Source organism: Artibeus jamaicensis, unplaced genomic scaffold (assembly GCF_021234435.1).
Source record: "Artibeus jamaicensis isolate MK-2021 breed Jamaican fruit bat unplaced genomic scaffold, CSHL_Jam_final contig_1715, whole genome shotgun sequence".
In the NCBI taxonomy this organism is placed as follows: Eukaryota; Metazoa; Chordata; class Mammalia; order Chiroptera; family Phyllostomidae; genus Artibeus; species Artibeus jamaicensis.
In genome coordinates, this window is record NW_026521335.1 from 1,298,841 (window position 1) to 1,313,643 (window position 14,803).

Consider the following 14,803-nt stretch of genomic DNA (forward strand, 5'->3'; position numbering starts at 1 on the left):
TAGAGGAGGAGCGCACTTCCATAAGTACATGCAAATCATATGTAAATACGTCCTTTTGAGTTTGCAGGTTTCAGTAATTGCAATCAGTGGCTTTATCCCCTCGCCTATTCTACACGACCCCGTTAGTAAATCAGGCTGTGGAATGGACGCGGGGGCTCTGTGGGGAGAAGAGAAAGAGAGAGGGTAGGTGGGGATGATAGTTACCCTCCTTTTCCTATTCATATTAAAGACCAAGTCCAGATTACGCCCCTTATGGTTTCGGGAATTGTGCGGACCCAGAGCGTAAATTTTTCGCCGTCAGTGTCGCGGCTCGAGGCCGAGGTTCTAGTGGCCACTTGCCTGGGCAGCCTTTGGCCTCCAGCCTCCGGACGTCGATCCCTCTAGGGAGGGGATGGACAGGGCCAGTTTGGCAGAGGTGAGTGAAATGATAAAGGCTTGGGGTGGGGTTTGGGGCGGGGGGGGGGGGACAACCCTTCCTTCCAAACAAAACCATGTAAAACTAAACTAATAAACAAAAGCATGCCCTGCAGGGCCTCTGTTGTTGTTTTTGTTCATGTGCCAGCATTTTTATTGATTGGGAGCCCTCTCCATCAGAACCTGTGTCTCAACCCTCACAGACCCTTATTTTACAGGGAGGCTAGTTATTTGAGCCTAGATCTTGGATGCTCTCTTCCTTGCCACTTATAGGGTGTTTGATTTGGGATTACTGATTTAACCTCCTTTTGCTGAGATTTCTATGTCTGCAAAATGAATCCAGGAATATTAACGCCTTCCACAGCTTTTTATTAGTACTATATATAGTACTATATTACTATTATCAGGACAATAATATAGAATAGATGAAAGGCTCACTGCTTCAGTGTTTAATCGGAAGACAGAATAAAGATAGCACCTTGAAAATATCTATGTAAAGTATGCAACATGTACAAAGGTAGAACAAAGAGGGTAACTTTTTGCTGAAAGAACATAGAGGAGTATAGTTAATAGGGAAGGTCTAGCCACTCAGTATATGGTGAATGAATGGTTTAAAAATATTGTGAACCAGGTCTCAGAAGACTTATTGGGTATGACCCAGCATAACAAAAGAGAGGCTAAAAAAAAAAAGTATGCTAAGAACAGAAATGGGAATTTGCTCAAATTATGAGGGGACAGGCTGGTAAGCTATGTTAAAGCAGAAGTACAGCAACAAAAGATGAGGCTGAGAGTGCAAAAGGTAGTTTAAATTTGTCACTGATCCAGTGGAGTGGGGAATCATTAGCCCATCTGTCAGGCCTAGCAGCTCTTGGCCAGCTCCCAGTTAGCTGTCAGGAAGGTTTTGAGATGTAATGGCCATGCTTTTGCCTACAATTCTTTTTTAAATTAACTTTTAGAGGAAGAGAGAGAAAGAAAAAGAGAAACACTGACTTTGTTGTTCCACTTACTTATGCATTGATTCACCCATTGGTATGTGCCCTGAGCCCTGCCTGACCTGGGATCAACCCACAACCTTCAGTACCAGGGTCTGCTACTGAGCTAACCAACTGAACTACCGGGGCCAGGGCACGCCTAGAACTTCGTGTCACACATTCCTCTCCTGCAGGGGGAGCATTTCCAAGGGCCCTAAGACCACATCTTTGAAATACTGTAAAAAGGGACACAACAGCTCTGCTTTTTATAGTAGGACGTTTTTAATTTTCTAATAATAAAAACACATTTCAGGAACATCTCTGTTCAAACTTTTTATAGCTACAAACGGTTGTTAAGTCTTTTATTAAGTAGACCCCCCCCGACACACACAAATAGAAGTTTCAAGTTTTCAGTTTGTAGTTCTGAGAGCTCGTGTAATTTTTTTGTATTTTTATGACTTTTTCTTTCTGATTTCTTCTGAAGTGGTTTTTTTGTTTGTTCATTTGTTTAGGTTACCCTCTGTTTCTATGAGCCTTCAAACCCCTGTCTAGTCTGAGCTCCTCAAGGCAGGCAAGGAATCATTTTTGTCTTCTAGCTGTATCCTTAGTATCTGCCAGAAGAAAAGTTTTGTTGTTATAGCACTAGGAGAGTACCAATAGGGTCAGGTAATGTCACTTATCTTATTTAAATTTTATCGAACTGGAGAAAGAAGTTGGCTTACTCATCATAAGTTGGTAAAACTAGAGAACTCAGGTCATAATACAGTCCTAGTTCTGTTTTAAACACTCCTGTAGTTAAAGAAATGATAAAGACTGATCCCCCCAAGCTATTATATTTGGGGCTTTTTATTTTGAGAAAATAAGATAGGCATTATTTATTACTCAAGCCCCTACTGTGTAATAATACAAACATTATCTGATTTATTCCTCATTAAAACCCTATGAAAAAGACTTTATCCTATTTTATGGAACCTGAGATTCAAATGGTTGCCACTGTGTTTTCAAAATTATGTGAAAACAATTCAACCCACAGTAAGAAATGCTGTTATACCATGACCACTGAAGAACACATAATCATGTCTTCACTGAGCTAAGTTTCATGAAACAACATTTACCCTTACTCTATTCAGTGCACTGATATCTTCTGTTCTTTTAAAGATTTTATTTATTTTTAGAGAGAGGGGAAGAAAGAGGAGAGAAACATTAATGTGTGAGAGATACATCGATTGACTCAATCCACTGAGCCACACCAGCCAGGGCCATATTTTTTATTTTATTTTACTTATTTTTTAAAAAATCCTCACCCAAGGACTTATTGATTGATTTTAGAAAGGAGGGAGAGAGACACACATGGGTGTGCGCACATCCAAGTGAGACAAAACACTGAGCACAGTGTACAACTTAGGTCACGTGCCCCGACACGATCAAACCCACAACCTTTCAGCGCACAGGAGGATGCTCCAACCAACTTAGTCACCTGGCCAGGGCTATTTCATTTCACTTTTTTAAAACTTTTGCATCTTGCTAAATCAGTTTCACAAACCACTAATAGGATACAAGCAACAGTTTGAAAAAACTGGTCTAAATTTTCAAAATCTCATGGCAAGTGGTAAAGCTAAGAGTTGAACTAAAGTTATGCTCTTCCCAGCAAAAAATTTTCCTCATCAGCATTTAATAAATACTGCTTTATTAGTTATGTTATGCTTGATTTTAGGATGGAGCCAGCAGGATGATCCTACACAAAGGAGTAGACCTCCTGAGGAAGTAGAACATGAGACAAAACACTTAGACAAATATATAATGGCATTAATTCCCATTTGGTATGTGAGTGGACATAGCATTTGCTTTCATTTCTTCTCTTCTTTTAAAAGATTTTATTTACTTATTTTTAGAGAGGGAAAGGGAAGGAGAAACATCAATGTGTGGTTGCCTCTCATACGCCCCCTACTGGGGACCTGGCCTGCAGCCCAGGCACATAACCTTGACTGGGAATCAAACCGGCGACCCTTTAGTCCGAAGGTTGCCACTCAATCCATTGAGCCACACCAGCCAGGGCTTCATTTGCTCTGATTTCTAAAGCAACTTGTTATCCACAAAAATGGGCAATAAATTCATTTACCTGGGGCCATATACTAGACTGACTGTTTTGGTTTAATAGCAAAATCTTAATTCAATTTCAGTAAATTATAAATTATCTTTAACTTCATTTATGATAGGGCTAAAATGAAAGGCGATGACACTTGGAGAGAAAGGGAATGGGTAACAGGGTATTGGGAGAGAATAAGGAATGGTAGGCAGAGAGGAAGCAGGATAGTCCTCCAAATCTTAGTTTAGCCCTTCATCTAGTGAACTGAAGACTGCCTTTACTACAGAGTAACTTGTTTCCTGTTAGATTTTAAAGTAGAGTAAGTTTTTAAAACAGACTACTTAAAAACCCTGTAACATTCATGTAAATCTCAAAATCACCCTTGGCCTTGTCTCCCAAAGTGAATGGATACATTTCAAACCCAGTCATGGTAAAGAGAGTATTTCCTTGGATGCTTCTATCTATCCTATTACCAGTGGTTTACTTTCCCATGTCTCCACGTCTGCCATCTCTAATGTGTCAGCAGCCTTGTCCAGTCCCTCATCCCCTCCCGCGTGGATAATGGCAACAGTTGCCCGGCTGGTTCCTTTTGACTCCAGTTCTCCCATCCTTGAATGCAAACTTTATACCATTTATACTTTCATCCAATCAACAGGTAACGGTAACAGCTGTGTTGTTCTAGTTTATTTCTATCGTTCATACACATGCCCTCTGCCTGACAGGTCACTTTACTGGGTTGTACTGTCATGCCTACACTACCAAACCCCTGCTTTTCCCAGACTGCCTTCCTGTTTCTCACCTATCTAAAGTCTACTTACCTTAAAGGCTTAACTCAAGACTACCTTGTCCATGAAGCCTTCCCAAATTACTCAGCCCAAGATGATCTCTCTGAATATACATTCAGCTTTTATGCAGTAGTTAAGTATCATGATTTAACTCTATTTTTCTTTTCTTTTTTTTAAACCACGTGTTATGTCTTTCTGTTCTTGCTTTATGAGGTAGACTCGTCCAGCTAAATGCCTACTCACCTCTTCTGGGAAGTCATCCCTGATCCCAGTCTGAGCTGTGTGCTATTCTTCTGGGCTTCCACAGCTTTCTGTGCTTACTGTTAAGTGACACACTGTGCTGTGATCATTACTAACTTGAAGACAGAGCCTAAATCAACTAGGTTCTAACAAATGCAAATGTGCAAATGCCCAGCGCTTAAAAAACAAGAAGGAAAACAAAATCACAATAATCAGCTCCTACTCCTGGCAGTATGGATGAGAAAAGGCTTTCCCAGTAAAATACTAGATCCTGGACAAATCACAGCAGACATATTTAGCACATTGCTGAGCCTGCTAGAAAGGGAAATCAGAAAAAGAAGAAAAAAATTACATTAAATTGAAACCTGTATGAAGGACAAACAACATGCAGTAGGAAAAGCAGGTTTGTCCCAGTACAAACACCAATACCTGTATTGTGAACACAAGCTAACCACTGGGCCTAGCCAAGGAAGGGGAGAAACCTCACACTCCTGAATTAAATTGGGACTCTTGAAGGAGCTGACACAGTCCCAGGTCAGAAACACCCTTTGGCTCCTGGCAGAAGCCAATGCAAGTCCCCTCTGTAGGTAGGTACCTACAGTTTAGGCTGTTTGGATTCCTAAAGATGAAGTTTAACAAAATATGAGCTCAAAATCCAAGAAGATAAAATATACAAGGAAACAAGCTACCACAGGCAAAACAAAACAGATTTTAGACATCCAAGATAAGTTACAGAATATAAAATAACAATCAACAATCCCCACAAATTTCAAAGAACTGGTATCACAGAGACTACATTCTCTGAGCACAAATGATTAAACTAAGAATATCAAAAAGATAAATTTTTAAATATCCAAACACTTGGAAATTAAAAAACTTTGTGAAATAATTCATGAATCAAAAAAGTCATAAAGGTAAGTTAAATGTTCTTAGAACTAAATAATAATTAAAATATTTTACAACGGGAAAACCTGGGGAATGTAGAGAAGCAGGTGCTTAAAAACTCAGTAGAAAAAAAAAGCTTGAAAATTAATGTGTCAAAATTAAGATGTTATAAAGTAACAAAGTTAAATCTAAAGAAATCAGAAGGAAATACTATAGAAAGTCCATAATTAATGGTAAAAACAAGCGCTAGCAGAAATGAAAAAGAGGGTGCGACTACACAAAGCACAAATACAAATTTCATCTTAAAAAAGACATAAAATGCACAAAATTCTAAAAAGACACTTTTCCTAAATTGATGCGAGAAGAAATGGAGCCCTGGCTGCTGTGGCTCAGTGGATTCAGTGCTGGCCTATGAACCAAAAAGCCACCGGTTCCATTCAAGGTCAGGGCATGTGCCTGGGTTTCGGGCTGGGTCCCCAAGGGGCACGCCAGAGGGAACTTATTGATGTATCTCTACCACACTGATGTTTCTCTCTCTAAAAAGTAAATACCGTATTTTGCTGTGCATATTGTGTACCTTTTTGCCCAAATTTTTGAGAAAAAAACATAAGAATGCACATTATACATGGGCATAATGATTACATGCCATAAGAATGATCCCACATATAATGCGCACAAAACTGTAGGTGTACATTATACATGGCAAAATACAGTAAGTAAATTTTAAAAAGATTTAAAGAACTAGAAAGCACAAATGGCTTATAATTTTTAAAGAGACTGATGAATCAGTAGTAAACATTTTTCCCAAAAAGAAATGGCTCAAATGGCTTAACAGGTGAGTTTTACCAAATTTTCAAGGGGTGGTTCATTTCAATCTGATGTAAACTCTTCCAGAGAAAAAAGTCCCCAATGCACATGGTATAGAGACTTAAAGAAGCATCTTAGAAAACTTTTTAGAAATCCTGCGAAAAACAAAGGCACTAACCTGTGTAAGAATATTCATAGCAGCATTGTTTATAATAGCAAAAAACTGGAAATAGGCCCAAGTCCATCGATAGGTGAATGGGTAAGTAACTTTTGGTTTATGTACTTGATGAAAATGAATGAATCATAGCTATCTACAGTATGGATGAACCTTGGAAAAAATGTGAAGTGAAAAAAGCAAACTACAGGGTACTTTACTATTTGAGTATAAAATTTTCATAAAGCTAAAAGCAAAACTGAACAATACATTTTTTGAGGATATATATATATATATAGTAGGTAACTAATAAACACAAAATTAAAGACAGTAGTTGCATCTAGGGAGAGGTAGGGTACAGGGCGGGGGAGGAACACAAGGAAGTCAATGATACTTCTAATGTTTTAATGTATAAGTTGGGTGATGGGTCATAGGTAGTCATTTAATTATTATGCTTCATAATTTATTCATGTTAAATATATTCTTTATAGATATCAAACATTACATATAATTTTTAAAAATCTGCTGTGGTGGAAGTAAATGAACAAATGAAGTCTCCCTGAAAGAAAATCTGTATTTCTTGGGAAGAACCAAGATTCCCTGACAGAAACTACCCTACATAGAAGACGAAGTAGGTCCTTGATAAATATTGGTTGGTTTACTGGTCTTCCCAAAGATCCCCCTGGAGGGTCTGGATTCCCTTCCACTGGTACTACTCCCTGATATGCAGACACCTCCTTCCGTACAGCCGCCCTAAACCCCACAAGCCTGGTTAGTCCTGACGTGTGAGAGACTGACACCTGGTGGATACAGAATGAATTTAATTAAGTGACTAGAAGTAAATCTCACTATTCAGTAAAAGTGCAGTAGGGTGGGAGATAGGGAAGCAGAAATGAGGAGAAACTGAAGTTCAGAAACAGGAAAAGGAAGGAGCTCCATCTTTGAGCCATAGGTGGAAAAAAGGGGAGAGGGGAGATTGTCATCTAAATGAGACTGAAGAGATAGTCCATAAAGGACAATGACTTCCCTCTCATTCCTTCTGAGACCAGAGTAAGAAGAGTGACAGCTGCAGTAAGAAAAATGCAAAACTATGAGGATAAAAGCAGGTACAGCTGATCTCAACCTAGCAAGCTAAAACCACAGTACTTCATAGTAGTGGCCAGGTGTCAGATGCCTCCCCAGGAACTTCCCCCTCCCAGTTTGTAAGGAGTGAGGAAGATAATCCCACCCTTTATTCCACAGGTGCATTCCCTGATGTAGAATAAGCAAACCAGCATATATCATCTCCCTGGCCACCGGGATTGGTTAGGGGTGGACATGACACGAGTTGTCCTAATCAGTGAATCAGAGGTTTTTTGCTAGGATTCCTGGAACAAAGATGCCATTTCTGGATGGACGTAAATGATGAAACATTGTAATTGTGTCCTAGGAGTGCTGGCAGCCCCAAGGCAGCCCAGGATTCCAATGATCCCACAGAAGGTGGAAGAGCAGGGGTGGGGAGGCATGGAGGAAGTCAATCGGGTATTTAGAGACATTCAGAGCCACCGGACCAGCTTTACCTGGAGCCAGCACTACCTCTGGACTTTACATGAGCCAGGAAACTTTAAAGTCAGTTAGAGTTAGGTTTACTACACCTTAGAACCAAAAGATCCCTAACTATAAGTTCATCATATCACTCCATTCCTGTGTTCCCACAGGATATAGCACAGGGATTCAGGTAAGGTCATTACAGGTTAGTGACTCTAAAACCAAAGGTATTGAGCGGAAAAGGTCAAGGATAGGAAGCAGGCACTGTCTAAGACAGAGTGCCTCAGCTGTCTATACAGAAGAGCATGAATTCCCTTCAAACAAGAGCCAGAGGAAAAGCAAGTGAGGTGAAGGGCTTCTATGAGGCAGGCAGATAAGTTAGTTCACATCTGGATATAAGTGCTCTTCTCCACATACTTATCATGGGGGTATTGCTTTGGGTTCTTTCTGCTCATGGGATGAGGAACTTTGAAGTGTATGCCCCTTTAAATCTTTATTACCCTGTGCTGCAGTGTCGACCTTTCCCTTTTCCAAATGAAGAGCATCCTTTTGGCTTCTACTGCCCCTGATGACACTCACTTTTGGGGTGACAAGAGGAATTTTTTCTCCTTTGGCATGGCGGGAACTGGGGCCCCTTCCTCCTTTGGAAACAGCACCACCTTCCTGACCCTGGGCAAGCACCATCCCCTTCTCAGCCTCTCCCACTGGCCCTGGCCTCTCTGACCCTCCAGCTGAATTGTCTCCCCCTCCAGAGACCCATGTCTCCCGTGGTAACCTTGAGGACTGGGCAGAGTCCATGGCAGCTGCTGACTTGTCAGGGGTAGAATTTCTTTCCCTACTTCCTCCACCTGATTTTTTTCGAGGGCGCCCCCGTTTTCTTTTGGCATCACTCCCTGTACCCTCTATATCCTGCTTTGCTGCTTTAGCTGGTGGGTCCTGCCCATTGGCCTCACTCATAGGTACTTCAGCTGTCCTCTTGACAGCCTTGTCATGAGGTCCTGGGTCCCCACCTATGCCTACCTCCCTACTTTCTGTGCTCTGTGGCTGAGTGAGCCCCCCAGGTGGAGCCTGCCCAGGTCCAGGCAAAGCAGGGACAGTTGGTAAGATCATATTAATGATGGGCACAGCTGCCTGGGACCCCCTAATCCTATTGGACACAGGCAGTGGAGTCAACTTCAGAGTGCCTGAAGGAAGCTTGGGGGCCACCATGGTTGGAGAGACGATTTGCGGAATAAGGGAGCGAGGGGCCCGGGGGAGGAGAAGAGGCAGGCGGGCCATCAGGGCATTAACCTGCGGGTTATTGGCTGCTGGGGTTGGACTCTCTACTATGCTCTTCTTCCGCTCGCTCCGTGCTGGAGGACCAGACCCAGCTCGGGATTCCAGTTCCTGAGGAGGCTAAGAAGTAAAGAGAGGAACACAGTAAATGAGAAGACTGGACATTGGAGGAAACGTAAGCACAGGAAGTGAAAAAGTATGAGACCCATGGGGGAAGGGTATATTAAGCACCAAAGGCCAGGGCAGCAAGGTCAGGGGTATCAACGTCCTTACCTGGGTTGGTCTCTCTGGTTTCTTATGGGCTCCACCCTCTAGATTCTCTACATCATTCTTAGATTTAGATGATCGCTCCCGAGGGGCATGTTCATCCTCTTCTGCAGAAGTGCCAGAAAAGATAGTAAGGTGAAGGGGGAACAGAATGGGAAGTGTGGCAATTCTGACTGGTAGAGGGTAATAGAAAGAAGGTGGTCCAAGGCATGTTCTAGAAGGGTTTCCAGGAATAAAAGGCAAATCCCAGGTGTCTCTACCCTAGCATGTGGGAGAGCTTTTGAAGTTCAAAGTAGCTGAGGGTTTCTCAGGACAGAGGACAGGGTTCACCCACCAGCAAGTCCCATGGCTTTGAGCACATGGGCATGTGCAGATCGGGCTGAGATGAGATGATGCTGCAGCAGGAAGCGGGCGACCTCAACAATGGAACTGAAGGACCGTTTCAGGATTCGCTCAGCCCAGTCACAGGTCAGGGCACAGGCTGCCTCAACCAGTTCATCCCGAGGTGCTGGGGTTACTTCTGAGCCCATTTCTGGCTGCAGTGGGGAAGGACAGGCCTCATAATACTCTGGACTAAAGGAACTTTGGCCCCTCTTAAATATCCATTGTTGGCTACAGTAAGTCCAGATTGGGGATGGGAGTAGCCTGTCTCAGAAACTCACATGTTCTCTTCATCCTCTGCCTCAGCCATACGGGGGGCAGAGGGCATATCCTATATACCCAGAAGCTATGTGCAGAATCACCTAGTCTGTGTCAGTCCTCAAAACATGTCCCAAAGACCTCTGACTTCTACCTTGGAGAGAAGAGTGCAATCACAGGGTTGTCTGTTACTTACACTCTCAGAGCCCTTTAAGTCAAGGCCAGGCAAGGGTGGCATAGATACCAAGGTCTTTCTTCGTATGCCACTGTAGCAATATCTGATGGGATTTAAGGAGAAACCAACAGATGGGGCTCTCTAAGCCCCTTAAGGGAGGTTGGGCTGTTTCCACTCCTGGCTCTCCGCATCCGTAAGTTTTCCTCCCCAGGTCCTCCAGCCCCACCCTTTCCAGTCAAGGATACTTGGACTGCCCCCGGCCACCAAGCCTTCGGGCCTTGATGTCAGGGAAGATCTCTCTGATGATTTTGCCAAAGTTGGCTGTGCTGAGTGGGCGGCAACAAGCGAGGCTCTCACAATACTTCCTGGGGGGGGGGATTGTGCAGAATGAGAAGGTACTCAGAGAAGAAGGTCATGGTGGGTTTAGAGGGTCCCTGGGGATGAAGTTTGGGAAAGCCTTTTTAAGAAGTCAGGCTCTATCAAGGCAGGGAGCTCTGCAAGGGTAAGGGGTGGTCCTATGCCCACTCACCCACCCTCCACTCCCCACATCCACCCACCGATAGGCATCATAAACACTTTGCTTTGGCAGACAGGTGTCAGTATGCTCTTCTAGGTGGTTGCGGATCCACCTATAGGCATACATGTACTCCTCATTGCTAAGTGTACTTGGCTCTGAGCTGCAAGAGAGTAACAGAGAAAACCATTACTAAATTCCCAATAGTTGTCCTGGTTCTATCCAGACTATCACTTCAGCAGTGCTGGACCAAATCACTTCCCTCAGAATCCACCTTTCTCTGGTAAACCAGTTGCAGGTCAGGGGCTTTTCTTCTTGATCAAGGACAGCCGTGATGAGGATTCCTATTCACCCACCCTTTCCCAGTAAGCCTTTAAGAATCAGAGCCTCTTACACTGCATCAAGAGCCAAGGTGCTAAATAAAACAATTAGTTTATTTTAAAAAATCAGAATCTCTGACATCTAAAAGTCTAGCACCAAACATACCTTTTGTCTCCAGTACTGGGCCCTGAGGGGAGCTGAAGGTAGAGATACAGCTTGTCGTTGTCTGAGAATTTCTGTACATCTTGCTGAGGTAGAGAAGAACAGAGGCAGGAGAAATAATAAGGCCAAGAAGGACCCAAGGTAGGACCCTCTGACCCTTACCAAAAAGTCTAGCTGACTTCGAGACTGTCAGACTGAAAAAAAAAAAAAAAGACCTTAGTGTGATTTGAAGCTGGGTGCTCACTGTGCTCTGAGGAGTCCTTAGGGGCCACCATGGTTGACCCCTTGGTGTCAGAGGGACCAAGCTGTCAGGGGGAGCAGAGGGGATTGGCTGTGAATCTATTTCTCTGGGCTTCTACACAACAGGTCCCAGAGAGATGAAGTGAGATGCTCAAGGTCAAACTGGTAGTATATTGCAAAGCCAATTATCTTCTGACAGGGGAGAAAACATGGCCTCTCCCACAAAACCTTTCATTGGCCCATTGCCCTCACCATCCTCATCCCCCACTAATTCCATCTCTCTATTGCCCTTCTCCCCAAAATACTTACCAAGATTCCCTCTACTTTGTTCTGCACGGCTTTACTGTGGAGAAGAGGAGAAAGCTGAAGGTCAGACACAAAATTTTTCCCCATTCTGTGTCTGAATGCTAGGGAGAGGAAGAGGACTCAAATGTCTGGCAGGTGCTCAAGAATTGCTACCATGTGAAGAATCTCCCCCTCATCAGATGCACTTGCTCAGGGAGAGGCAGTTCATCTACAGAGGAAGTGAGGTACTACAGGGATCTACACCCAGGTCTGGAACAAGATTTGGAGGTGGTCATGAGTACTTACGAAATGGTACCCCGCAGCCTCTGAAGAAGGGTGGTAGGTTCTCCTGCCTCAGCACTACCTGAGGGGGCCCTTCCTGTAGTCTTTGGGCTCTTAGCATCAGGTTCATCTTCTGCCATACTGGCATGAGGGCTAGAGTTGACAGGAGACAGGACATGAAGATTTAACTTCCCTTCCCCCAGAGACCCCAGGGCACTCATCTCTCTAACCAGAAAGAGAAACAAACAGAAAGAAAGCCTCCGAATTTCTCCAATGCTTTTTCTCACCACGTGCCTTACCCCAAAATTACAAATTATTCTATTACTTCTCCAGGCCCATATATACCCCAAAAGATCTTTGCCATCTCCAGTCTATCTGCCCCACCTTCCTGCAGTCTCCTATATGTGGAAAACTGTAAAGGAAGAGATAGGGGAATTAGGAATCCACGTAAGAAATTTTCATTTCTGATTCTGACCTCATACTGCCCTCTTCGCCCTCAAAAACAACAACCACAAAACAAAGTTATCTAATTCTCTGATATAGGTTCACCAATGAATTTGCCTGGGAGGTCAGAAAGGACACGAACATGTCCTGCTCTTCTGGGTTAGGAAAAAACTGGGCCCAAGTTCTCATTACTTAATCTTGCCACTGCTTCCCCCCGCCGCTCCCCCTCCCCATGTCGCCGGCCCCTACGTCATCTCCCTCAACATCCCATCCGGATGCGCGCCCCCACCTCCCACCCTTCCCCCTCTATTCAATCCCGGGTTGCTGTGAAGTAGGGGGTTCGGGGTAGCGGAACTCCCGGGCTGGACGTAGGGAACCCGATTGGGGAAATGAGGTCCCAGATTCGGGGCACGTGCACATGGGTGAAGAAGCTGTTGAAAATACAGCTAAAATCTTTTTCTGCTCTCCTCCCAACTCATATTGCCCCCTCCCACCTTTGAACAGTCGCCTTCCCGCACAAGCAACAAAAAAAGGTAAGGGAGAAAGAGAAACTACCTCGTAGCCACCTTCGCTCCAGCCCAGCCCCACGGTCCTGGCCCGGCGGGCTAGTGCGTTGCTTTATTTTCTTTTTTCTGAATGGCTGGAGCAGCCCCGATCTGCCTAGATACTCCGACAGCCTGCTGTCTCATTGGTCGTTGCTGCCACCAGGAGCCAGAAGGCGCCGAGTTCTCACAGGCGGCAGAAAAAGTCTGCCTGGTAACAGAATCTGATTGGTCAATAGGGGAGGGAAAATCCAAAGTTGGTCTTATTTGAGTCAAGAGGGGGAAGTCCGGGTTAGGTTTCGGTTAAAACTGGGGTCGGTTGGGACTGCCGGTCCCAAGAGGTTCTTCTCTTAAAGGGACCGCAGGACGAAAGCTTGGTTTCCTTTGGAGCTTCCTTTTCCTTTGCTCTCTCCTTTCGTGTTTCACTTTTGCCTTTGGTTGTGAGAGCTACTGGAAGAAAAGAACCAGTGGATAATAAAAATAACTGGAAAATTATGGGTAGTAGTGATGGAAATTCGCCGTAAGCTCACATAACCCCCTTTTTCATGAAAAACATGTTGAACCATCCCCTCCCCTGCCCCAGCCACCATATATATACAAGCACTCACAACAAACCTGCCAACAGGCTCACTGTCCTCAAGACGCGCGCCTGGAAACCTCAGCTGCTGTACTACAGAAGCTGAATTGTATGCTCAAATGCTCTTAGTGTTCCTTGTTTCCCGTATGTACTTCATTTCCTTACAAAGAGTTGCTAATGTATTTGCAGCCCCATAATGCTGCACTAATGAACACTAGAATTTTGGCTGACAACCCCCACCCCCAATCTCTCCCCCTTCACCCCCTGCCCCGGGGGCAGGGGAGAGAAATGATTTGTTCCACTGATCCATGCATTTATTTGCATCGATGAGTGGTTGATTTTTTTTTTAAATTATTGATTCGAGAGAGAGAAACATCGATTTGTTGCTTCACTTATTTATGCATTAATTGGTTGCTTTTTGTATGTGCCCCGACTGCAACCTTGGCATATAGAAGGGAAGCTCTAACCAACTGAGGTATCTGGCCAGAGCTCAGATGAACTTTTTACTCTCACAGAACTTTGAACTGAATAGGTCATGGGTTCTTAACCCTCTTAGTTAAGACTTTTTAGCTCATGAATCAGATGAAAGCAATGAACTGTGAAAACTAATAAAGGAAATTTCAAATATAATTGGAGTCTAAACTGTCTCTGGAGGGAGATCTCTTACCCTACTACTCATTGTCAATTAATCCAAACAGGAATAGATGAGACCTTGCATCTACAAATGAAAGGTGTCTTACTCTACCACCCTGAAGGGGCAAGGATGATTTTCTTCTAGCCCAGCAACAAGCCCAGCCAATGGGAAAAATGCAACTCAGCCAATGAGAAGCCATTGTCACCCCCCAATAAATTTCCATTTTCTTTTCTGATGACATCCTTGACCCACCTCCTTTCTATAAAAGACTTTGATTAAAATTTTTTTCAATTATTTAGCCTTCATGTAGTTGTGTGTTTTTCAATTTTTTCCTTGTAGTTGATTTCTAGTTTAATAGGATTGTGGTCAGAGAAGATGCTTGATATACTTTCAATCTTCTTAAATTTATTGAGGCTTGTTTTATGGTCTAACATGTGGTCTATCCTGGAAAATGTTTCATGTTCACTTGAAAGGAATATAAATTCTTGTGTTTTGCAGTGAAATGCACTGAAAATATCAATGAAATCCATCTGGTCTATGTGTCATTTCAGACTGCTGTTTCCCTTTTGATTTTCTG

The 14,803-nt window shown here is 43.6% G+C and overlaps 1 protein-coding gene across 4 annotated transcripts; it reads right to left on the minus strand.

Moving 5' to 3' along the window:
• Positions 1-5,652: 5,652 nt before the first annotated feature.
• On the minus strand, positions 5,653-13,119 carry RFX5 (regulatory factor X5). Of its 4 annotated transcripts, none has more exons than XM_037126329.2 (10): positions 13,029-13,119; positions 12,054-12,182; positions 11,772-11,805; positions 11,226-11,308; positions 10,783-10,902; positions 10,471-10,590; positions 10,247-10,328; positions 9,746-9,947; positions 9,418-9,518; positions 5,654-9,264 (listed from the first exon to the last, which is right to left on the minus strand). In XM_037126329.2, exons 2-10 carry the CDS (start codon positions 12,167-12,169, stop codon positions 8,290-8,292), a joined length of 1,833 nt encoding a protein of 610 aa, XP_036982224.2. In that variant the 5' UTR covers positions 12,170-12,182; positions 13,029-13,119; the 3' UTR covers positions 5,654-8,289. The 4 variants fall into 4 exon arrangements, with proteins under 4 accessions (XP_053526476.1, XP_036982224.2, XP_036982233.2 ...); XM_037126338.2 differs by lacking the exon at positions 13,029-13,119 and adding an exon at positions 12,968-12,992; XM_037126336.2 differs by lacking the exon at positions 13,029-13,119 and adding an exon at positions 12,375-12,441.
• Between the last annotated feature and the right edge of the window lie 1,684 nt (positions 13,120-14,803).

Excerpts from the sequence above, each read along its gene's own strand:
- RFX5 (XM_053670501.1), bottom strand. The coding sequence starts at position 12,207 with ATGTCCTGTCTCCTGTCAACTCTAGCCCTCATGCCAGTATGGCAGAAG. Across the intron at positions 11,309-11,771 it reads ACAAAGTAGAGGGAATCTTG|CAAGATGTACAGAAATTCTC; the intron begins GTAAGTATTTTG and ends TCTCTACCTCAG. Across the intron at positions 9,265-9,417 it reads AACCAGAGAGACCAACCCAG|CCTCCTCAGGAACTGGAATC; the intron begins GTAAGGACGTTG and ends TTTACTTCTTAG.